A 25,288-nucleotide genomic window follows, 5' to 3' on the forward strand; every position below is an offset into this window, starting at 1 on the left:
TCTAGGATCCGACGGCCGTCCTCCAAGGGGGCTGGAGGGGGCGGACCTCGGGGCGGGCGGGACCCTCTCGCCTCCCCAGCTGCCGCGCGTCCCTTTGGCCAACTCCGCCGCTGGAAGCGCGCAAAGAAAAGCGCTTCTCGGCTTTCTTTTAGCGTTTCCCACCCACGCCCCTCTTTCTTTCCTATCTTGGGTGGGTGGGCTCCGGGCAAGGATGTCGGCGGCCGAGGAAGGGGGTTTGACGGTGCGCCCCTTCAAGCTGATCGCCCTGCTCTGCGCCTTCTTGGCGCTGGCTCTGGATGTGGCTGCGCTGCTGAGCCCAGCCTGGGTCACGTCGGAACGCTACTCGCTCTCTCTTTGGAAGGAGTGTCGGGAGCTCCTGGGCGGCTGGCAATGCTTCTCCATCCTCGGAAGTGGTAAGCCGGGGGTGAGGGGTAGCCGGGATCCCCGAAGCGGGGAAGATCGGGGGTGCTGATGCTGGGAGGATTGCGAGTCCCGAAAGTCCGGATCTTGGGAAGCGCTCGGCTGCACGCTGGGTTAATTAATGGAAGGGTTGGGTGCAGCCAAGCCACGGGGTATCAAACTTCAACTCGTTTAACTTCGGTGGCTTTTTAAAAAAAATTGATTTATATGCCGCCCTTCTCCGGAGACTCAGGGCGGCTTACAGTGCGTTAAGCAATAGCCTTCATACTTTTGTATATTTTATACAAAGTCAGTTTATTGCCCCCACAATCTGGGTCCTCATTTCACCTACCTTAGAAAGGATGGAAGGCTGAGTCAACCTTGACCCTGGTGAGATTCGAACTTACTTTAATTGTAGACAGCTGGTGTTAAATTACAGTGCTTTTGTCTGCAGAGCTATCCAGGCTCATTTTAAGGGTCTTCCTTATTTTCTTAAGTTTAACAGAGTTGGAAGGGACCTTGTAGGTCATCTAGTCCACCCCCCCCACCCAGGAGACCCTACCATTTCTGACTGATGGCAGTCCAGTCTCTCTCTCTCTCTCTCTCTCTCTCTCTCTCTCTCTCTCTCTCTCTCTCTCTCTCTCTCTCTCTCTCTCTCTCTCTCTCTCTCTCTCTCTCTCTTGATAATTTTTTTTTATTTTAAAACAAAACACTCAGGAGCCTGAGTGGCGCAGCAGACTAATGCTACTGTTAAAGGTAGTATTTAGCTTCCAGCTGCCTGCAATTACTGCGAGTTCAATTCTCTCACCAGGCTCAAGGTTGACTCAGCCTTCCATCCTTTCTAAGGTAGGTAAAATGAGGACCCAGTTTGTGGGGGCAATAAGCTGACTTTGTATAAAATATACAAAAGTATGAAGGCTATTGCTTAACGCATTGTAAGCCGCCCTGAGTCTCCAGAGAAGGGCGGCATATAAATAAATAAAAAAACAAAACAAAACAAAACCATCATCATTCCAAACAATTACAGTGAATCGAACAGTTCATATTCTTTGAGAAGAAAGCAGAATGTTTAATTCAACTACATATGCTAGTTTTGTGGCTGCTCAAGAAATAGTCAGGCCCAGGAAGGGTTTTGTGGCTCCCGGTGTTTTCTTTTCTGTGGGAAATGGGTCCAAATGGCTCTTTGAGTGTTTAAGGTTGCAGACCCCCTGCCCTACACCATTTCTGACAAATGACAGTCCAGTCTCTTCTTGAAAGCTTCCAGGGATGAAGCTCCCACAACTTCTGAAGGCAACTTCTGTTCCATGGGTTGATTGTTCTCACTGTCAGAAAATGTCTCCTTATTTCCAGGTTGAATCTCTCCTTGTTCAGTTTCCATCTATTATTCCTTGTCTGGCCTTCAGGTGCTTTGGAAAACAGCTTGACCCCCTCCTCTCTGTGTCAGCCCCTCAAATATTGGAAGACGGCTATCATGTCTCCCCTGGTCCTTCTCTTCTCTTCACTAGACTAGCCGTGCCCAGTTCCTGTAACTGTTCATCATATGTTTTAGCTTCTAGTCCCCTAATCATCTTAGTTGCTCTTCTCTGCACTCTTTCTAGAGTCTCAACATCTTTTTTTATAGTGTGGTGACCAAAACTGGATGCAGGATTCTAGGTGTGGTCTTACTAAGGCTTTATAGAGTGGTATTAGTACCTCGTTAAATTTTAAATGTGTTAATTTTTTATTTGTTCTATTATATAAAATACAAAGAAAAATAAAACAAAGTAGGACATTAAGGGAAGGAAAAGGAGGGAGGGAAAGGGGGTGTAAGATACAAGGGGGAATAAAAAAAATCTTCCCGGAAGTCCGACCTAAGTGTTAATAAAGACAGGAATCCAGGGGTGAAATCCAGCAGGTTCTGACAGGTTCTGTAGAACCGGTAGCAGAAATTTTGAGTAGTTCGGAGAACCGGCAAATACCACCTCTGCTGGCCCCAGAGCGGGGTGGGAATGGAGATTTTGCAATATCCTTCCCCCAGGAGTGGGAAGGGAATGGACATTTTGCAGTATCCTTCCCCTGCCATGCCCACCAAGCCACACCCACAGAACCCACAGTAATAAAAGAAATTGGATTTCACTACTGCAAGAATCCCTTTAAAAAGCAAGATAGACTGGGTAATGGAGGTTACCAGCTGGGTTCGCAAGCAATTATTTGCTTAACCACAGCTTAATGATTTAACCACAGTGGCTGAGGCTCACACGTTGTCCCAGATCATAAACCACAAGCTTGCAAACCACGATACCCAGATTCACCTGGCATGCCAGGCCCCAAGGGAGGACAGCAGGCGATGTTTGACAGGTGTGCTCCTCAAGTTACAACTACCATTGAAATGGTGTGAGGGTTGTAAATGCAAGGGCTGGTTGTAAGTGACTTTTTTCATTGCCGTGGTAACTTTGGATGATGGTTAATGAATGATTATAAGTCGAGAATGACCCGTAGTTTGATCGGTTGAATGATACTAAGGTCAGATCTACAAGTGCTGTACAATCAATAAATAAACACAAGAAATGGCCATACTTTTGGCTGCAGGAGCCAACATTTTAAGGTCAGAAAAACACCCTAGTACAGGAAGTCCTTGATTTACGATCATAATTGAGGCCAACATTTCTGTTGTTAAGTGAGACATTCATTTGTTAAGTGAGTTGTGTCCCATTGTACGACCTGTCTTGCCACCGTTAAGTGAATTTGTTTGTTAAGTGAGTGTTGTCTCATTTTACAACCTTTCTTGCTGCAGTTGTTAAGCAAAACACTACAGTTGATAAATTAGGAACACCGTTGTTAAGTGAATCTGGCTTCCCCGTTGACTTTGCTCGTCAGAAGGTTGCAAAAGGGGATCATATGATCCTGGGACATTGCAACGATCATTAAGTATGAACCACTTGCCAAGGGTCTGAATTTTGATCCCATGATCCTGGGGATGCTGCAAAGGTCGTAACTGTGAAAAACGGTCATAAGTCACATTTTTCAGTGATGTTGTAACTTCGAATGGTCACTAAATGAACAGTTGTAAGTTGAGGACTAGGTGTATAAAAGTAACTATCAGTTGGAACAGAATCAATTCCATTCCGCCCCCTCTCCTCTGGTTTTTCTAATAGGGGTGATTCTGGAAGAGGTGGGATTTTCACTGGTGTCCAACTTTATCCCAACTTTGTCCCAAGTTTTTACTTTATTTTTTTTTTTTAAAGCCAATGTTACAAGCTTTTAGGACCAATGACATTGTTTTGCATTTTTAAACTACCTTTATAATGGTAATTTAAGAGGGACAGTGGCTAAGACGCTGATATTGTCGATCGAAAGGTTGGCAGTTCAGCGGTTCGAATCCCTAGTGCCGCGTAACGGGGTGAGTTCCCGTTACTTGTCCCAGCTTCTGCCAACCAAGCAGTTCAAAAGCACAGAAAAAATGCAAGTAGAAAAATAGGGACCACCTTTAGTGGGAAGGTAACAGCGTTCCATGCGCCTTTGGTGTTTAGTCATGCCGGCCACATGACTACGGAGACGTCTTCGGACAACGCTGGCTCTTCAGTTTTGAAATGGAGATGAGCACCACCCCCTAGAGTCGGGAACGACTAGCACATATGTGCGAGGGGAACCTAATGGTAATTTGCATCCCTTCGTTAACTTCAGTATACTGTTATACCACGTCTATTCTGGTTGCGGGTTTTTCTTGGGAGCAAGTCCTTATTTTCCTGGTTGATCCCTGGGATCACTGCATTGCTGCTAGTGGTACCAGGATCTGCTCTTCACATCAATATGGGGGCAACATTCTGCCTGTCAAGATTTCTACCTGCTCTATTGCCATCGAAAGTGTGAAGTCTCCATCAAGAGAATGGGAGAAAGAGAACGATTATGGGCTGGGTTCCAGACCTAAGACTCCCAGGATTTTTTTCATCGTTGGAAAGTACTCTGATTTTTGTCCCAAAGGTGCTTTTTCAAGAGGCAACTGGACTTTCTGTTTTTTTCTTTGAAGAAGTTTCGCTTCTCATCCAAGAAGCTTCTTCAGCTCTGTCTGAATCCTTCCATTCCACACCATCCAGTCAGAGCTGAAGAAGCTTCTTGGATGAGAAGTGAAACGTCTTCAAAGAAAACACCAGAAAGTCCAGTTGCCTCTTGAAAAAGCACCTTTGGGACAACAGTGACCTGGATAACTGAGAATCTCCATATACATTGATTGTTCTTTAAGGTTGCATGTAATTTCTTTATTTCCTCCAAAGATGTTGTTGTTGTTAGTTGCAAAGTCATGCCCGATTCATCATGACCCCATGGACAACATTCCTCCAGGCCTTCCTGTCCTCTACCATCCCCCTGAGTCCATTTAAGCTCACGTCAACTGCTTCAGTGACTCCATCCAGCCACCTCATTCTCTGTCGTCACCTTCTTATTTTGCCCTCAATCGTTCTTCTCCAGTGAGTCCGTCCTTCTCATTAGGTGGTCAAAGTATTTGAGTTTCCTCTTCAGGATCTGGCCTTCTAAAAAGCAGTCAGGGTTGATCTCCTCTAGGACTGACCGGTTTGCTCGCCTTGCAGTCCAAGGGACTCGCAGGAGTCTTCTCCAGCACCAGAGTTCAAAGGCCTCCATTCTTTGACGCTCAGCTTTCCTTATGGTCCAACATCCAAAGATGTGTAACCATCCAATTTCCCCTTCCTGATTGATCCTGGGGACAATCTGATAAGCTAAACAAGAACATTCCTTCTTCATGACTTTCTCCTCCAGAAAACTAAAAGGATATTTTTAGTCTTTGTGTGAAGTCAGTCCATTGCTGCTGATTCATTGATGTGTCACCCAACACATCTGGATAATCATGAGCTGGGTGAAATGGCCATGCTGTTGCGTTCGTGTCTAGTTTGTGGATGTCCCACAACTGTACAAGAAACTAGACGCTGCTTGGGTTCTATATGTGTTGTGGTCCGCTAGTGGCCTGCGGACCTGGCAGCAAAGTCAGACAGTGAGGAGGTTGGGGAGGAACATAGGCCAATCCTGGAGTCTGGGGAAGGCTTGGAAGAGGGCTCTGTGTCAGAGGCAGAGAGGGGGACAGGGCCATCTGGGAGTTATGTGCTGCCTCCAGAGCCTCCAGAGTCAGACATCAGCGAGGCAGACGAATAAGGGGAGCCTGTTCCCAGTGCGTGCATGTGCAAGAGTTGCCAGAAAGCAAGAACAGTTAAGACAAAAGGGACGACTTGGGAGTAGGGCTTGGAGATGATTGGCCCCTCCCATAAGACATAAAGGAGGAGCAAAGGCACCTGAGCCTTTGCAGGAAGCAACTTTGTTCGTGCTGGTCAGTTTAAATTCTGAAGCTCCGTTTTGACTCTGTGCTCCATGTGGCCTTGCAAAGCTAATTGCCAATTAGGCCTTTGGCAGCGTTTCAAGGGAGATAAAGGTGGGTGTTTATCAGCCTTATCCCGAAAGACTGTGGCAGACTTCTGTCGGACTCTTTACAAACTATTTGTGACTCATCACGGGCTGTGAATGAACAGAATTCACAGCCGTTGAAATAAAAAGAGGGTTTTTGGGACTAATTGTGTGCTTTTTACTGTCCCAGGAAGCCTAGGTCAGAACAATATGTGACCCACAGAGTTGTTCTTAGGGTCTGCTGGTCGTAGCTGAAAGGAAACGTTGCAGATGGAAATGGTTTACCTTTGTTTGTCAGGATGTGAAGTAAATAAGGGGAAAACATCCTTTACAGCTCAAGAGTTTCCTAGATAGAAGAAACAAGATCGGTGGAGGTAGATCTTTGGTCTTATCCAACAGCGCTTTTGAGATAAGGTCCTGATTCTTTGCACTTGTTAACCCTTCCTGAGAGTTGCTGGCTAACCATGATTCAGGGATAATGGTTTACCACCGTACGGAAGTGCTGTGCAAAAGAGAGAGGGGAAATAACCCTACCATTTTAAAAAAGTAGTGTTAATTTGGAGCATTTTTTTTTTTTAAATCTGGTTCTTTGATTATAAAATTCTGTATGCGGTCACTTTTATAAGAAGACATTCCAACAATAACCTCTATGGATTTTGTAAAAATTTGAGTTGTGTTTATTTGTTCCCTAGTTGGTCATTGAAGAAGTCAAAGTGACCTCAAGTGAAAGAGAAAGATCTGCCAGGGATGGCAATAATTCTTGGTTTTGTTGTTGTTGTTAGTTGCGAAGTCGTGTCCGACCCATCGCGACCCCATGGACAACATTCCTCCTGTCCTCTACCATCCTCTGGAGTCCATTTAAGCTCACACCTACTGCTTCAGTGACTCCATTCAGCCACCTTGTTCTCTACCGTCCCTTTCTTCTTTTGCCCTCCATCGTTCCCAGCATGAGGCTCTTCTCCAGGGAGTCCTTCCTTCTCATTAGGTGGCCAAAGCATTTGAGTTTCATCTTCAGGATCTGGCCTTCTAAGGAGCAGTCAGGGTTATCTCTGTTAGGACCGACCGGTTGGATCGCCTTGCAGTCCAAGGAACTCGCAGGAGCCTTCTCCAACACCACAGTTCAAAGGCCTCCATTCTTTGGCGCTCAGCCTTCCTTATGGAATTCTTGGTTTTACAAGCTGTTAAACAAACTTCTGTTGCAACCATTTCCAAGGATGGTAACACTGGTGATTCTTGGAAGGCTGAATGTTTCTTCTTCTCTGTCCCAAATGAGCTGCTTACACATAAAAAACAAACAAAAAACCACACAAATTCCAAGAAACTGGAGAAGACAGAAAGGCAAGAAAAACACAGCAGAGATGTTTTGCCTCTCTGTTCTAAGGGTCTTCAAAACAGCATCTGTTCACCCCCTCCCCTCCTTGTCCCCTCTGTCTAATCCCAGACAAGGGCAAAATTGGTAGGAGACATCCCAGTCATGCCAAATTGGGTCGGTTTGGCTTTGTTTTCAGAGATTATTTGAACCCAGCAATTGTGGTTCATAAGATGTGCCTCATAGTTGTGCAAACTCAAGCAATTGTGGCTAATTCAGGAAATACGCTTAAACTTGTCTCTTCGCTGATTTAGGTCAGGGGAAAAAGACTGGATCCAGATTACCAAATAAAACATCTAAAGGAGTGGTGAAATCCAATTTTTTTTTACTACCAGTTCTGTGGCATGGCTTGGTGGGTGTGGAAGGGAAGGATACTGCAAAATCTTCATTCCCTCCTCACTCCAGGGGAAGGAACTGCAAAATCCCCATTCCCTCCCCACTCCAGGGGAAGGAACTGCAAAATCCCCATTCCCTCCCCACTCCAGAGGAAGGATACTGCAAAATCTCCATTCCCCCCATTCCCGGGGAAGGATACTGCAAAATCCCCATTCCCTCCCCACTCCAGGGGAAGGATACTGAAAAATCTCCATTCCCCCCACTCCAGGGGAAGGATAGTGCAAAATCCCCATTCCCTCCCCACTCCTGGGGGGAAGGATATTGCAAAATCACCATTCCCTCCCCACTCCTGGGGGGAAGGATATTGCAAAATCACCATTCCCACCCCACTCTGGGGTCAGCCAGAGGTGGTATTTGCCAGTTCTCCGAACTGCTCAAAATTTCCGCTACCGGTTCTCCAGAACCTGTCAGAACCTGCTGGATTTCACCTCTGATCTAAAGAAGGTTTGAACCCATCTGTCCTCCATTTATAATTCAGAGGTGAAATCTCACTCCTAACCAGCTCTTGGAGGTCAATCCAACTTCCCGAGGAATCAGGCAGCTGGGTGATAAATTTGTGAATTGTCCAAACAGCCTTCAAAAGTATCCCCCTCTACAGCACACGGCAGTTTTCTAACTTTAGAAAGGTATGAATGATTGATAGAGGTAGACCTTCTGGGGAAAAAATGTATGTCTTTTCTCCAAAACATTTTGCTGCTGTTGCTACAACATAGTAAAAAAAGGTTCAGGCAGATTCAGGAATTCAGTCCTTCAAAGTTGAGTTTGGATGCATTTCCTCAATTGTGACCCAGTTGTTCCCCATCATCTTGTACCATCTAAGTGACTTTAGGTGATCTTTGAAAAGCAAACTCATCTGGCGAGTTTGGAGGTGGGAGACCACGAGGAAGTGGCCTGCGCGAATCGTGGCTGATCCCAACGACAAGGAGGCTGGTGTGGGGTCGCGCCAGCAGCCTGCACAGCCAGCGCTCGTGTTGGACAGCAAAGAGGCTGAAGAGGATGTGGTGCCAGAGGCAGAGACTCAGCCTGGGCCTTCAGAACCTCCAGAGGCTCCTTCAAGTGGAGAGAGCGAAGTGGAGGAGCCTCTCCTCAAAGCTCATGCACACAGGGCTGCCAAAAGGCAGGAGTGGCTACTCAGGAGGAGGAGGTCTACTTGAGAGTGAGATTTGAGGATAATTGGCCACTCTCTTAGCCTATTTAAGTCACACGCAGTTAGTAATTTCTTGCTGGAAACAACGTGTAATTATTACAGAGCATTTTGGAGAGTGAGTGTCTTATCGTATCTTGTTTTCTGGGCTGGTTGCCAACCTTTGCCGGACTTTGTTTATTCTTGGTACGTTATAACTTTGATAAGGACCGTTGGTGTGTGTCACAATCCTTGGGAATCCGGAGCTGGGGCAGAACACAGAGTTCCTCAGCCAGCAAATTCTGGGAGTTGAAGTCCACAAGTCTTAAAGTTGCCAAGGTTGGAGACCCCTGGTATAGAGTCTCCTGCTTAAGCAGAGGGTTGGACTAGAAGACCTCCAAGGTCCCTTCCGGCTCTGTTGTTCTGTATGAATGTATGCCAGAGTCAAGCCTGATTCAGAGAGCGTTTTGCTCTAACGGAACATGCTCTTGTTTACTCCAATCCTTCTCGGCAAGGTTTTTGGTCTCCATAACAACTCTCCAGTTCAAGTTTGTATAGTAAAAGCTTGAGCCAAAACCCACATGCAAACGGCTTGAAACAAGAGGACAAGGCTTGGCATGCCCTCTCTATAAATTCTGCTTTCTTGGAAGAAAACCAGGAGACACGGTCCAGGCAGGAGGGCCAACGCCAGGAGCCTGCTGCAAACTTTTATTTTTCTTTCTTTGTCGCAGTTCAAGCATGCAAATTTGAAAGTGGGAGGGGGTGTGTGAGGGCATTGTGCCGATTCGTCTTGCACGGAGACGGCTGTGCCTTCGGCTTGCGATGGGGAGCAACAGATGTGTAGGGTTGGCTGCACTGCCCCCATACCCACCCTGTGCTTAAACTCGGTGATTTATGTGCAGTTCATTGGCTGACCACCTGTTTGGCTTCCCAAATCTTCTGCCCACCTCCCTCTGATGTTTGGAGTGAAGCACAGAAGACTTCTTATTTAAAGAAGGCAACTGCTGTTAGATAATGTTTCCCTCAGAGATCCTTGGTGCTCTCTGAGTTTGGCTGTTTTCTTACAGACTTTTCATGACCCAACTAGGTAACATCATCAGTGCTGGTTAAGAATGGGATGTGCTCTCAGTTGATATTCTGTCAGGGTTGGGGGGGAATGGTCTCGGAGGTTCTTTGGTTGGGCTGTTTGCAGAGGTGGGCTGTTGGGGGGTCGCAGGGGTTCGGGAGAACCTCTAGCTAGGATTCTGTGCGGTTCGGAGAACCCACAGATCTCACTCCTGGCTGGCCCCGCCTGCCCCTCCCCTCCCAGGAATCCCCACGTGGCCTGTTTTGGATGGAGGTAAGTGTAGGGTGCACGTGGAGGCTCGGGTAGGGTGACAGACAGGCCTACCGGAAGTTCGGGAAGGCCGGAAATGGGCCCGTTTCTGGCCTCTAGAGGGCCTCTGGAGCCTGGGGAGGCCATTTTTGCCCTCCCGGAGGCTCAAGGAAAGCCTTCGGAGCCTGGGGAGGGCAGAAATGCAACCCTCCCCACCCCCTGCCGTAGTGCAGGAGGCCGACTAGGCCACGCCCACCATGGCCACACCCACCCAGCAACCGGGCAGAGTACCCCTCGCTAAAATTTTTGAAGCCCACCCCTGGCTGTTTGCCAGTTCCTTGATTGGGGTTTTGCTTACTTGGTCTGATCGAAGGGATTGCTAAACAAGCCAACATTGTTGGTCGGATGAAGGAACTGCCAAACAAGCCAACACTAAGTAGCCCAAATAAAGAACCTCTCAGGCCACCTTCACCAACACTGACAGAGCGAGAATACTAGAATATAAATGGAGAGGAAAACCACACTCCTTAGAAGCACTGAGTTTAGAGTTGAAAAGGTGATAAAGGAAACCAAGCCAAGGAAGACGGGTCATTTAAAACAGTGGTCACCAACTGGTGGTCTGTGGACCACTGGTGGTCCGCGAGAAAATTTTGGTGGTCCGCAGAAAAATTATTTGCATTTTTTATATTGCACTAAATCAGGGGTCCTCAAACTACGGGCCCTGGGACAGATACGTGCAATGAACGTTTGTGTTGCTGCAGAGAGTCTCCCCCTTCGGGGTCTTTTTGTGTGGGTCAGAGGGGGACAGAAATTCCAACTTGGGGTCTGCTTTGGCCACACCCACCCAGGCACATGACCACCTGGCCACGCCCACCCAGCCGGTCATTAGGCAGATCATATTAGGGGTCCACAGGATTTAAAACGATGAATTTAATGGTCCCTGAGGTCCGAAAGGTTGGTGACCCCTGATTTAAAACATACCCATTTTATTTATTTGGGACACAAACCCATTTGCAAGAACTGGGAGATCCTAGAGGAGATGTAGGAAGGCAGGAGACAGACAGGTATCAACAGGTTTTATTTAATATACTTTGCCTTAAAAGAAAATTTTGCATCAGATTAAAAAAACCACAACAACCTCGGAAGCGTAAAAAGAAAAGTAGAAATAAAAGAAATATAAAAGAAGAAGTGAAAGAGAGAAGAAAAATGGGGGGGGGAGAAGAAAGATATTTAAAGAAGTGACTTTGCAACCACCATAAACGTAGACTTTCGTATTTCACCCTCCGATATAGCATACGATGATTCCCTTCTTTTCCTAAACGGACCTTTCTAATCAATAAAATCACCCATTCGCTTTTATCCGATTTTCAGCAAAGAGCCCATCAAGGGTTTCCAATGGATTTCATGAAAATCACTGATATTGTCCCAGATACCATCCTCAAAAGCGGATGCTTTGAAATCCTTCTCTTTGGAGAACATGAAAGAGAAGGCAGAAATAGTTTTGAAAGAGAAAAATAGCCCAGCTGAAACAGAAAAAGCCACCGATAGCGAGGAATCAAGGGACCAAGCAGTCTGCTCCCTCTTCCTTGATTTTATCACCTTGCATTTTTAAAAAAGCCAACAGGAGGTAAAGCCAGATTGAAGTTTTGGATTTCTCCATTTCCAGGCCCTTTACAGGAAGGATCTGTTTAGATGGCGAAGCTTTTTCCAGCCTGCCTAACTGCCTCTCTTTTCAGACAAAAGAGTCCCTTGTTCCTTAAATCCCTTGCAAACCAGAAAGCAGTTTTCTTCGTTTATTCCATAGTTAGCTACGGTAACCCTTCCTATAAATCTTGAGTTGGCTTGCGAGCGGCTTGTGTTCAGCCAGGCATACGGTTGCTTGGCAGAGCCCTGAGTTTACAACAACTCCCCCGTTGAGAAGGAACAGAAATTTCGTTGGTTTTGGTGACCCAGAGAGGTTCCCTGGAACTTTTAAACCAGGGGTCTCCAACCTTGGCAACTTTAAGCCTGACGGACTTCAACTCCCAGAATGCCCCGCTGGGGCATTCTGGGAGTTGAAGTCTGCCAGGCTTAAAGTTGCCAAGGTTGGAGACCCCTGGTTTAAACACTTTTTTAAAAAGAAAAACAAAAATCTGTGTCTAAATGTCCCCGGAACCATTTTTTTTTTTTTGTTTACTAGAAATGCCGAAGGGAGCAAGTTCTCCAGGGCTGAGTCTAAGGGGCAGGTCATGTTTGGCCCTGTTGGGACCGGAGTAAATGGGGATGGAGAGATTTTTCCCCCCATAACCATCCCAGAGCTTACAGATGTTTCTACAATCCTAGAACCGGGCATTCAGTTCAGGCCAGCCTGCTCCTGTTTTGATTGATTTCAAAAGTGGGCATTGGGAAGAGTTTGGAAGTGGTGCGGGACAGAAAGTTTGTAAACGTGGTCAGATCCTCTCCTCTCCTCTCCTCTCCCCTCCCCTCCCCCCTCCCCTCCCCCCTCTCTCCTCCCCTCCTCTCCCCTCCTCTCCTTGCCTCCCCTCCCCTCCCTTTTCTCTTTCTTTCTTTCCTTCCTTCTCTCCCTTCCCTTCCCTTTCCTTTCCCCTCCCCTCCTCTACTCTCTTCGCCTCTCCTCTCCTCCCCTTTCTGTCTCTCTCTCTTTCTTTCCTTTCCTTCCCTTCCCTCTCCTCTCCCCTACTCCCCTCCCCTCTCCTTTCCTTTCCTTCCTTCCTTCCTTCCTTCCTTTCATTCTTCTTCCTCCTTCCTCCTTCCCTTTCCTTCCTTTTCCTCTCCTTCCCTTCCCTTTCCTCTCCCCTCCCCTTCCCTCTCCTCTACTCTCCTCCCCTCTCCTCCCCTCTTTCTTTCTTCTTTCCTTCCTTCCTTCCTTCCTTCCTTCCTTCCTTCCTTCCTTCCTTCCTTCCTCGCCTTCCCTTCTCTCTCCTTTCATCTCCTTTCTTCCCTTCCCTCTCTCCTACTCTCCTCATCTCCCATCTTCCTTCCTTCCTTCCTTCCTTCCTTCCTTCCTTCCTTCCTTCCTTCCCCCCTTCCGTCTCCTTCCCTCTCCTTCCCTTCCCTTTCCTCTCCCCTCTCCTACTCTCCCCTCCTCTCCTCTCCTCTCCTCCCCTCTTCCTTCCTTCCTTCCTTCCTTCCTTCCTTCCTTCCTTCCTTCCATCTTCCTCCTTCCCCTTTTCCTTCCCTTCCCTTCGCTTTCCTTTTCAGAACTTAAACACTCTGTTTCTTGCCTAATCTGTCTTCAGTTAAAGACTGATGATCAGAGCTGGGAAATCAGCCCTTTCGTTACAAAAGGAGACCATGAAAAGGATAGTGATTCCAGATGGTTCCGTTGGTGCATCACACACATTGATCTGGAATAACTCCCGGTTAGCAATACACTCACTCTTGCTCTCTGTGACTCAGTTTGGAATTTAGACCCCTTTGCCACCCGTTCTTCTGCCTCTCCTTTGCTTGGATATTTTGGCAAACTGGGAAAAGAAGATGCTTTAAAAGCTGGCTGGGCAACCTTCCTCCCCTGTGTTTATTTACTGATTTATGTAAACCCCGGAGGACCGTTTCAGCCACACAGTGGAAGCCTCTGCAAGAGTCAATGCTGCCATTCTAATCTGCAACAAAACAAAACAAACACACATTCTGCTGAAAATAATAGTTTTGCCGCTCAGTTTCAGCAACCCTGTTCTAGAGGGCTCTGTGAGTTTCACAAACACAACTAGAAAGTTCATGTGATTCTCAGCTATCCTTGTTGTTGTTAGACTAGGACCAGGGGAGACGTGATAGCAGTGTTCCGATATTTCAAGGGTTGCCACAAAAAAGAGGGAGTCAAGCTATTCTCCAAAGCCCCTGAAGGCAGGACAAGAAGCAATGGGTGGAAACTAATCAAGGAGAGAAGCAAGTTAGAACTAAGGAGAAATTTAGTGACAATGAGAATAATTGACTGCTGGAAAGGCTCGCCTCCAGAAGTTGTGGATGCTCCAACACTGGTGCTTTTTAAGACAAGATTGGACAACCATTTGGAATGGTTAAGGTCTCTTGCTTGAGCAGGGAGTTGGACTAGAAGACCTCCAAGATCACTTCCAACTCTGTTGTTCTGTTCTGTTCTGTTCTGTTCCCTCTTCTCTTCTCTTCTCTTCTCTTCTCTTCTCTTCTCTTCTCTTCTCTTCTCTTCTCTTCTATTTCATCCCATCCCATCCCATCCCATTTCTGTTTTGTTCAGAATTAAAAAAAAAAAGCAAACGGAAAAAACCCAATCCCCAAAATATTATTTGCCTACCATGGTTACTGACCGTGACTTAAATTTCTTCTTCATTTGTTTTTTTTCTTCTTCTTCTTTGCCTCCTGCCTTTTCTTTTGCAGACTGGCAAATCACTACCCTGGTGTTAATCCTGACAGCTGCCACCATCACTCTGCTGTCGTTCCTCATGTCCCTGATAGCCTTCTGCCTGGGGAACTATAAATTCTATTATCGGATAGTGTCGATTCTTCTCTTTGCAGCAGGTAGGTCTTCTCATTCTCTAGCCCCTCCCCCACCTCCACTCCCTTGGGTAAACATTGACGCCTTGGCCAGTGGTTTTAACAGAAGTCGTTTCTCCTATCGTTCTATTGATCTAGTGGTTCTCCAGATCTGCGCCTTGATTCTCTACCCCATCAAGTTCATCGACAGCAGCCCGCTGAGAAGCTACCATGAGTTCAACTGGGGATATGGGTTGGGTTGGGGTTCGGCCATCTTTATGCTGGGAGCAGCCATCCTTTACTGCCTACGAAATGATGTCTATGAAGACGTTTACTTCTAGGGCAACTTGTAAGAAGGTCCCTGGATTATCAGATCTGGAAGGCCTCTTCAGTAAACAAGAGAGCAACAGAACAGGAAGGACGATGGGATTCATGGGAATTCTGGGCACATTCAAGCACATCATGGATGGACATTTTAACCAGCCTCTCGCCAAGAGGTGAAGACGTTGAAGGCCTTCAGTTGGACACTCTTCCACCATCACCAGGACTTGTCGCTGCCAGCCAGCCGCACTCCTTTCCAGCACAACCTGCTTAATATTTCTCGTGTATTTTTTCTTTTTTTTAAAAAAAAAATACTATTTTTCTTTACTTTGATCTTCTATGTATGAAATTTTGTCTTTATTTTATTTATGAGAGGGTAGTAGCTCCTACGGCGAAGAGCAGCTTGGCTTAGCTTTTATTGAGTGGCGTCGTGTGCAGATCTTGAATGCAAAGAAGGGAAGTTGTGTGAATGGAAGGAGGTTCTGTAAATGCATGGATGCTAAATCCACTTGGTACCGAGAAACCCAAAGCACAGAAAATATACGAGTTTATGAGCCACTGATGAATAAAACCATGGAAGAAATGAGATGGGTATCTTGCATACTTCTATATCTACCGGTATATAGCTGTTCTGACCTAGGCTTCCTGAGACAGCAAAAAGCACACGATTAGTCCCAAAAACCCTCTTTTTATTTCAATAGCTGTGAATTCTGTTCATTCACAGCCCATGTTGAGTCACAAATAGTTTGAAAGAGTCCGACAGAAGTCTGCCACAGTCTTTCGGGATAAGGCTGATGAGCACCCACCTTTATCTCCCTTGAAACACTGCCAAAGGCCTAATTGCCAATTAGTTTTGCATGGCCATACGGAGCACAGAGTCAAAACAGAGCTTCAGAATTTAAAACGAATGAACAAAGTTGCTTCCTGCAAAGGCTCACGTGCCTTTGTTCCTCCTTTATGTCTTATGGGAAGGGCCAATCATCTCCAAGCCTTAATCCCGAGTCACCCCTTTTGTCTTAACTGTTCTTGCTTTCTGGCAGCTCTGCGGATGTGTGCACTGGAAACAGGCTCCCCCTGTTCCTCCGCCTCACTGACATTAGACTCTGGAGGCTCCAGAGTCAGCACATAACTCCCAGATGGCCCTGTCCCCCTCTCTGCCTCTGATGCAGAGCCCTTGTCCAAGCCTTCCCCAGACTCCAGGACTGGCCCATGTTCCTCCCCAGCCTCCTCACTGTCCAACTCTACTGCCAGCTCTGCAGGTTGCTGGCGGACCACAACAATAGCATATCTATATCTATATCTTTATGTTTATATATCTTCTTCAAGGTAAGAAAGGTGGGTAAATCTCTGTGTGCATTTGTGTGTCACTGCAGCACTGTCGAACTGAGGATCCTGTTCATTTTCTCTGCATTTGCAAATGTGAAACACTTCACATACACACACAGAGGGGTGAAATGTTACCAGTTCGAACCGGTTCAACCAAACCGGTAGTAATAAAAGCTACTGGTTTTGGCGAACTGGTAGTAAAAAAATGCTACCGGTTCAGACGAACCGGTATTTCCGATGATCAGCTGTTCCACGCAATTTATATTCACTAGAAAGCAGGAAATCCTGCTTTCTAACGAATCTAAATCGTGCGGCACAGCTGCTCCCCACCCTCGCTGTTCTACATACTTTAGAAAAGGCTTCTTAAGCCTCCTTTTTCAACGCTGCACGGTAGCGCCTGCGGTGTGCATGCATGCGATGTGCGCATGCAGCGAACTGGTAGCAGACTTCAGAGCATTTCACCCCTGCACACACGGACACACACATTGTCATTCAGCTAGTAAAACAATGAGTCCTTCTGAATGTAACGGCACTGGGACTTTTTCTCAAATATCTTTCTCTCTCTGTGTGTGTGTGTGTGTGTGTGTGCGCGTTCATGTGTGTGTAGCCAGCTCTTATCAGATTGAGAGCTTTTTTCCAGTTGCTTTTGTCCGAGTCTTTTTGCAACACACTGACAAAAGAATGTGTGATGGTGTTTATATACTGTCCTCTCTACTGTTGTCCTCCGAGAGCAAGATGCTGACCTGAGAATGTTGTAGGGGCCCCTGTGCCAGTTTGTCCTTCTTGTCCTGTCTTCAGGTGCTTTGGAAAATAGCTTGACTTCCTCTTCATTGTGGCAGCCCCTGAGATATTGGAATCTGGAGTGGGTTCACTTACCTTTACTACTGGTTTGCATCATGCTCGTGCATGCACAGATCATTTATGATGACGTCCGGGTCAGTGGGCCTGCCGGTTTTACTACCGGTTCTATAGAACTGGTCCAAACCTGGGGCAAACATACCCAGTTCCTGCAACCGTTCTTCATACGTTTTAGCCTCCACTCCCCTAATCATCTTTGTTGCTCTTCCCTGCACTCTTTCTAGAGTCTCCACATCTTTTTTACATCGTGGCGACCAAAACAGGATGCAGTATTCCAAGTGTGGCCTTACCAAGGCATTATAATTATAATATATATGCTTATAATAATTTAAAATTTATATATTGTAAAGAGGAGGAGGAGGAGGAGGAGGAGGTAGTGAATCTTTGGAAATCAAGATTCAGCTTTTCTTTCCTGCTCTAATTTAGCTGAGAATCTTGTTTGGAAAATGAAGGGCAGGGACACTGCCTTAACAAGCTTCCTAAACTCTTTGAAGGATATAAATTAACAACTTGATTGAAGGGCTAATACGTTTTTCCATTTCCCTTACTTTTCCTAACTGGAATCTTCTGGAGTGGTTTTAATCAAACGCAAGGCTTTGAAATTTTAGATCAAGCCAAATCAAAAGCGTCCAACCAACCACATTCCAAAAAGTGCTTTTAAAGATTGTTTTGGGAAGAATTATAAAGGGATTGCTTTTAATTATTAGAAATAATTAATAGCAGGGAGAGCGGGATTAATAACAACAGCAACAACGACAACAACAACAACAACAACAACAACAACAATAATAATAATAATAATAATAATAATTGATTAAATACAATCACAAAAATAAGCTAGACAATTAAATGCAATACGAATGTGATACTAGCTAGTGTTGATAAAGTTTGGCACACGTATCAAAGCAGTGGTGGGTTTCAAAAATTTTTACTACCAGTTCTGTGGGGGTGGCTTGGTGGGGGTGGCAGGGGAAGGATACCGTAAAATCTCCATTCCCTCCCCACTCCAGGGGAAGATTACTGCAAAATTCCTCCCAATCAGCTGGGACTCAGGAGGCAGAGAATAGATGGAGGCGGGGCCAGTCAGAACTTTTACTACTGGTTCTCCGAACTACTCAAAATTTCCGCTACTGGTTCTCCAGAATTGGTCAGAACCTACTGAAACCCACCTCTGAATCAAAGTAAATACTGTAGTTTCATTTTCAGCAATGATTTGCAGAGCCCTCTAGAGGTCCTTAAGCAAAAGCTCCATTCCCCACCCTCCGTTTTTGCTATGTAGGAAGTTAGCACCCACCTCTCTTCTAGAAGAATGAAATATTCTAGGAAATATTAAAAAGGCAGAATATTATATTTCCCTGGATGAGAAATGAAGAAACATGTTTTTTAGGCAGGAAGCAGACTCACGCTTAATAGCCCCCAGCCTCCTCAATAGCCCATAGCAGATGTCCTCACTTAAGAGATAAAGAGATAGCTAGGTCTATTCATAAGCAAATACCCTCACCCAAGATCCAACAAAGATAGGATTAGCCCTCTACCAGTGATGGGTTGCCCCTGGTTCGGACCGGTTCACAAGAACCGGTAGTAAAACCGGCGTGAGGCCCCACCCACTGCCCCGGATGTCGTCATCAGCGATCTGTAAGTAGAACCCAACCCTGCCCTCTGCCCTCTACCCATCTAGCAACAGAACTCACCCCATGGCATCTGGGGAGATTACATCACCCAGCAAAGCTCAACCAAGCTTGGGACTCAAAAGACAACCTACAAAGTTACCCCTGCATGGCTCCGTGGGAGTCTGCCAACCAATCAGAATACAAGCTCAGATTCAAAACCCAACAGAGGGTATAAATCTCTCTCTCTCTCTCACCCGTGTGCTTTTTCGCCCAGGACCTCAAAACCATGTAGTCCTGTCCACCATTAAACCATCTTTTCAAGCATTCTCCATGTTTCCAGTGTCTTTCTCCCCACTTGGGACTGAACCCAGATGGACATTTCTTCCAACAGCTTGAAGCCTTTTGGTTCTTTTTATGGACACAGTACCGTGTTTCCCCCATAATAAGACCCTGTCTTATATTTTTTTGAACCCTGAAATAGGCACTTGGCCTTATTGCCATACACTCAAAAGCCTGATTGGGCTTATTATCAGGGGATGTCTTATTTTGGGGGAAACAGGGTAGAATTAAGTGCTGAGTTTTCTACGTAGTGCATTCAATAAATCACGCATAATATTGAAATCCCTATTTGCAGTTTCACAGCGGTATCCCATTTGACGTGAAAGAGGGGAAGGGAAAATCAATTTAGTTTTAACCCTGGTCATTTGTTCACAAAATAACAGAGTGATTAAGATGCCTCCATAACGAACACATTTTAAGCAATCCATGATCTCTGCCTCCCACAGAGATGGCTATCACTTCCCAATCCGGATTCATGCAACACCTTAAGCTCAACCGTGTATTTAAAGTAGGCACAAATGTCTGTTAATCTTGATGGCTGTTTATTTCCTGGTTCCCAGGCAGCTGTAGGCTATATACGGTAGAAATTACTATGAAGGAGCAACAGCAAAAGAGATTGATTTTTCTCGTCTACCGATATATGGTTGTAAGTGGATTTTTATTTCAATAATAGGAAACGGCAAAGTTCAAAAAATACGTTACTGCCTATTAATAGAAAAGGGGTTTTCTAATCTGGATATTCATGATCTGAGATTAGAGGTGTTGACCTGGCTCAAAATAAATATTGCAGCATGCTAGATATACTGTACTGGGATGAAAAGTATTTGCAGAGTAACACGGATCATCTATTTGCTAGGCTCGGATTCCCAGATTTCATGTTGGGAAGATCTGGTTGTTCCTCAGAAGCTTTTCTTCCCAGCCCATCAGATGGTGCCCTACAAAACTTTAAACAGCTCCTTCTGATTTTTGTTTTCAGAGTTATCCCTCTCTGGCTACTATTGTAGAATCTACTAAGAGTATATAGGAAGAAGTTCACTCAATGCTGCCATCATGTGGCTGAACACCACCAAACTCATAATGTGACCAAAAACATTCATGGGATGTTGTGGGAGTAAATGAGCAGGGATGGGCTGCTGAGAGTTCGGGAGAACCTCTAGCTAAGATTCTGTGCAGTTCGGAGAACCCCCAAATCCCACTCCTGGCTGGCCATGCCCACCCCACCCCACCCCTCCCAGGAGTCCCCACACAGCCCGTTTTGGATGCAGGTAAGTGCAGGGTGTGCACGGAGGCTCGGGGAGGGCGAAAAATGGGCCTACCGGAAGTTCGGGAAGGCCGGAAACAGGCCTCCAGAGGGCCTCTGGAGCCTGGGGAGGCCGTTTTTGGCCTCCTGGAGGCTCAAAGAAAGCCTCCGGAGCCAAAGGAGGGCAAAAATGCCCCCTCCCCCGCCATGGTGGAGGAGGCCAACTAGGCCACGCCCACCATGGCCACGCCCACCCAGCTATCAGGCAGAGATCCCCTTGCTAAATTTTTTGAAGCCCACCGCTGAATATGAGTCCCACTTAGTACTACCTTTGAGGCCAGAGCAGTGTTTCTCAATCCTGACAATGTTAAGATGTGTGAAGTTCAACTTCCAGAATTCCCCAGCTAACTTGCTTGCTTGCTTCCTTCCTTCCTTTTATCCTTCCTCTCATCTTCCTCCCACCCTCCCTTCTTCTTCCTTCCTTCCTTCCTTCCTCTCATCTTCCACACATCCTCCCTTCTTCCTCCCTCTCTTCCTTCCTCCCTCCCTCCCTTCCTTTTATCCTTCCTCTCATCTTCCTCCCTCCCTCCTTCCTTTTATCCTTCCTCTCATCTTCCTCCCTCCCTCCCTCCCTTTCTTCCATTTATCCTTCCTCTCATCTTCCTCCCACCCTCCCTTCTTCCTTCCTTCCTTTTATCCTCCTTTCATCTTCCTCCCATCCTCCCTTCTTCTCCTTCCTTCCTTCCTTCCTTCCTTCCTTCCTTCCTTTTATCCTTCCTCTAATCTTCCTCCCTCCCTCCCTTCCTTGTTATGCACCTTCACTTCAGAGCAAAAGAGCCTCTGTGTCTCATTGTTGATACACAGCATTTTTTTCATGTTATAGGAGAGCTGTTTTGGTCTATGGTGCAAAAAACCCAACCCAACCCAAACCAGAAGGAGTCCAATTGCACAACCAAATTTTATGAAAAGCTTATGATTTTATGAGCTGCAACTCATTACATCAGAAACAAAGACTGATGGTGTAACTTTAATAAGGGAGGACAGGTTTGTCTGTAACTGCGGTAAGTAAGATGAGAATGTGCTTGCTTGCTAATTTATTTATTTGAAATAATTGTATAAAGCTGCCCATCTTATAGCCAACTCTGGGCGGTTCCAAATCAAATGTTAAAACAGCATAAAAGCTGTATTAAAACTATAAAAACTAAGCCCATTAAAAAGAATTATAAATCTTTTCTATTCTATTTATATTTCCTTTCACACTTTTCCTTTTTGCTTCATGTTATTCTTTTTTTATGTTGTTGTTGTTGTTAGTTGCAAAGTCGTGTCCGACCCATCACAACCCCATGGACAACGTTCCTCCAGGCCTTCCTGTCTTCTACCATCCTCTGGAGTCCATTTAAGCTCACGCCGACTGTTTCAGTGACTCCATCCAGCCACCTTGTTCTCTGCCATCCCCTTCTTCTTTTGTTCTCAATCGTTCCCAGCATCAGGCTCTTCTCCAGTGAGTCCTTCCTTCTCATTAGGTGGCCAAAGTATTTGAGTTTCATCTTCAGGATCTGGCCTTCTAAAGAGCAGTCGGGGTTGATCTCCTCTAGGACTGACTGGTTTGATCGCCTTGCAGTCCAAGGGACTCACAGGAGTCTCCTCCAGCACCAGAGTTCAAAGGCCTCAATTCTTTGGTGCTCAGCCTTCCTTATGGCCCAATTGTCCCAGCATTTTTCACTCCCTAGAAAAGCTTTTCAGGACAGCTTATCAGTCATCAAACAGAAAGTCAAAAGAGGCACATCTCGATGTTTGCATTTTGTAACTTTCTCTCAGTGTGTGGCTATGATTGTCTGGAAAAATCAAATCCTCTATTTGCAACAACGTTTCTTAACTTATTTGGGTGGATATGTAAGATAAAGTTGGGGAGGAGCCATGCTGGACTATGGTTGCAAAAAAAATCAGTAATTAGGTAACACTGTTCCCAACTTTATTATGTTTTTGTTGTCAGCTTTGGAAGCCATATTGGGCCGGAAACTTCCACGCTGCCACCTTCTCCTGTGTGGGAAAGTAGGGGAGGGGGGATTTTCGTAGAGGGACCGGTTTTAGACATAATAGCATTCTTCCTGTCGGTCAAGGTCTGGATGATCCTGCATCTGGAGAAGGAGTGGTTGGAGAGCTGTCTCGAAATGGGACGGATGGTGATTGGAGCATGTGACGGACTGACAATTGAGGGGATGGTTTTGGGGGTTTTGATTTACTGAGGGAAAACCTGGAACTCTCAGATTCGGGTTTTCCCCAGATGTGCCAGTATACCTCCTCAATTAAAAAGAACCTTGATAAATGCTTGCTTCAGAGTTTTGAATTGGAGAGGGGTTGTTTCTGGAATGCTGACAATTGTACCAGGTGTGAAATGCTACCGGTTCGGACCGGTTCTCCTGAACCGGTTGTAAAAAAATGGTACCGGTTCCGGCAAACCTATTTCCAGACGATCAGCTGTGACGCACAATTTATATTAGCTAGAATCGTCGGATTTCCTGCTTTCTATCTAATCTAAATCACGTGGCACAGTGGATTCCCCCCCCCTTTCACTGTTCTACTTACCTTTGCAGCAGGAGTGGGTTCTAAATTTTTTTTATTACCGGTTCTGTGGGCGTGGCTTATTTTGTGGGCATGGTTTGGTGGTGGCGGTAATGTGACTGGGTGGGCGTGGCCAACTTTTTTTTTTTTTTACTTTTAAAAGCAATTTTTCTACAACCTTAAGAGGTTGCAGAGAAAAAAATGCTTTTAAAAGCCTCTGACGATCAGGCAACTCAGCTGGGATTGCCAGAGGCATTTAAAGGCATTTTTTTTTCCTACAACCACTTCGGCTGAAGAGGTTGTAGAAAAAATGCTTTGAAAAGCCTCTGACGATCCCAGCTGAGCCGCACGATCATCAGAGGCTTTTTTAAAAAAACTTTTAAAAGCATTTTTTCGGCCAAAGAGGTTGTAGAAAAAATGCTTTTAAAATTTTTTTTTTAAAAAAGCCTCTGATGAAGTGAGCAGGGTAAGCGAACGGCGACTGGGCCGGAGACCGGTTCGAGGGGCATGGCCAGCCAATGTTATTACCGGTTCTCCAAACTACTACAAATTTTTACTACCGGTTCTTGCAAACCGGTGCGAACCAGGAGCAACACACCACTGCTTTGCAGACTCGGAAGGCTTCAAAATGTTCCTTTTTTAGCACTGCACGGGCGCACCTCAGGTGTGCATGCACACACAATGCGCACACTCGGTAGCACTCACAGAACCAGTAGCAGGCTTCAGAGGATTTCACCGCTGGTTTGTACCTTTGAACCAGTTTTAATTTCTTGGTAACTGCCTGGTTAAGATTTCAGAAGTGGTTTGCCATTGTTTCCTTCTCAGGGCCGAGAGACAGGAACTGGCCAAAGGCCACTCAGCTGGCTTTGTAATAAAGCACATCTAAAACACTGATGAAACCTGGTGCTTTAACCATCCCGCCAAACCAGCTTTCCAGATGACCTGTTTTATTTAAAAGGCTTACATTTCCATGAGCTGCAGCTCCCTTTCCCAGATGCCCAGAGCCATTAGCCCAAAGCCAGCTGGCTGACCTTGGGCCAGTCTCTTTCTTTCAGCCCTGGGAAAGAGGCAATGGCAAACTAAGAGAGCCTTGGTAGTACAGTGGTCTAAAGCACCCTGTTATTAAGAACAGCTGCCTGCAATTACTGCAGGGTTCGAATCTCGCCAAGGCTCAAGGTCGACTCAGCCTTCCATCCTTTCTAAGGTAGGTAAATTGAGGACCCAGTTTGTGGGGGCAATAAGCTGACTTTGTATAAAATATACAAAAGGATGAAGGCTATTGCTGAGCACATTGTAAGCCGCCCTGAGTCTCCGGAGAAGGGTGGCATATAAATCAAATTAAAAAAAAAAAAAACTACTTAAACCACCATTTAATATCTAGTTTAATGAAAAGGACATGACATGATATGACATCAGTGTTCCAATTTCTTAAGGCTGCCCACAAAGAAGAGGAGGTCAAATTATTCTCCAAATTTGGCACCTGAGGGCAGAACAAGAAGTAATGGGTGGAAACTAATCAAAGAGAGAAGCAACCTGGAATTAAGGAGAAACTTCCTGACAGTGAGAACAATTAACCAGTGGAACAACTTGCTTCCAGAAATTGTGGATGCGCCCACACTGGAGGTTTTTAAGAAGAGATTGGGCGACCATTTGTCTGAAATGCTGTAGGGCTTCCTCCTTGAGCAAAGTGTTGAACTAGAAACTAGAACTCCAAAGTCCTTTTCAACTCTGTTATTCTGCTTTCTCAACCGTGGCCTTTAAGAAGGGAAGACTTCAACTCCCAGAATGTCCCAGCCAACCCTCCATCAGTTGAATCCTGGGAGTTGAGACCCACCCGTCTTCAAGATGCCGCAGCTCAGAATCCACACTCGATGTGAGATGCCGGAAGGATGCTGGAATCTATTTTTATTTATTTATTTATTTATTATATTTCTATACCGTCTTTCTCCCATAGGACTCAAGGCGGTGTACAGTCAAGAAAAATATAGATACACAAACATCATAAAATTGCTAATTAAAATTATTATTATAACATAGTTTGGCCCAATTAAATAGAACCTAAAATTAGATAACAATTTAAAAACATTCACATGTTCATATGTTTAGCCCCGCCTGTTGGAACATCAGGGTTTTGAGGGCACGGCGGAAAGCACGGAGATCAGGGATATTTCGTATCTCAAGGGGCAGTTCATTCCAAAGGGTTGGAGCCCTCACAGAGAAGGCCCTGCCCCTGGGAGTCGCCAGTCAGCATAATTTGACTGACGGTACCCTGAGTAGTCCCTCCCTGTGAGAACGAACTGGTCGGTGGGAGGCTATTGGTGGCAAAAGACGGTCTCGTAGGTACCCAGGTCCTAAGCCATGGAGCGCTTTAAAGGTGATAACTAACACCTTGAATTGCACCCGGAAGACCACTGGGAGCCAGTGCAGCTCGTGTAGGAGAGGTGTTACATGGGCGCAATGAGCTGCGCCCATAATCACCCGCGCGGCTACATTCTGGACCAGTTGGAGCCTCTGGGTGCTCTTCAAAGGTGCCTCTGTGTTGGTGTATTTATTCTCTTATCCTACTTTCCCAACCGTGGCACCTTTAAGAAGGGCAGAC

General features: G+C 45.9%; 1 protein-coding gene across 1 annotated transcript; it reads left to right on the forward strand.

Annotated features, from left to right (window-relative positions):
- Positions 1–34: 34 nt before the first annotated feature.
- On the forward strand, positions 35–15,340 carry LOC117669535 (transmembrane protein 47-like). The gene is made up of 3 exons (XM_034424059.3): positions 35–413; positions 14,338–14,478; positions 14,593–15,340. The coding sequence occupies exons 1-3, from the start codon at positions 212–214 to the stop codon at positions 14,772–14,774; spliced, it is 525 nt and encodes a 174-aa protein (XP_034279950.1). The 5' UTR covers positions 35–211; the 3' UTR covers positions 14,775–15,340.
- The last annotated feature ends 9,948 nt before the right edge of the window (positions 15,341–25,288 follow it).

The sequence above is a fragment of the Pantherophis guttatus genome, chromosome 12 (genome assembly GCF_059756535.1).
Source record: "Pantherophis guttatus breed Tessera chromosome 12, ASM5975653v1, whole genome shotgun sequence".
Taxonomy (NCBI): domain Eukaryota; kingdom Metazoa; phylum Chordata; class Lepidosauria; order Squamata; family Colubridae; genus Pantherophis; species Pantherophis guttatus.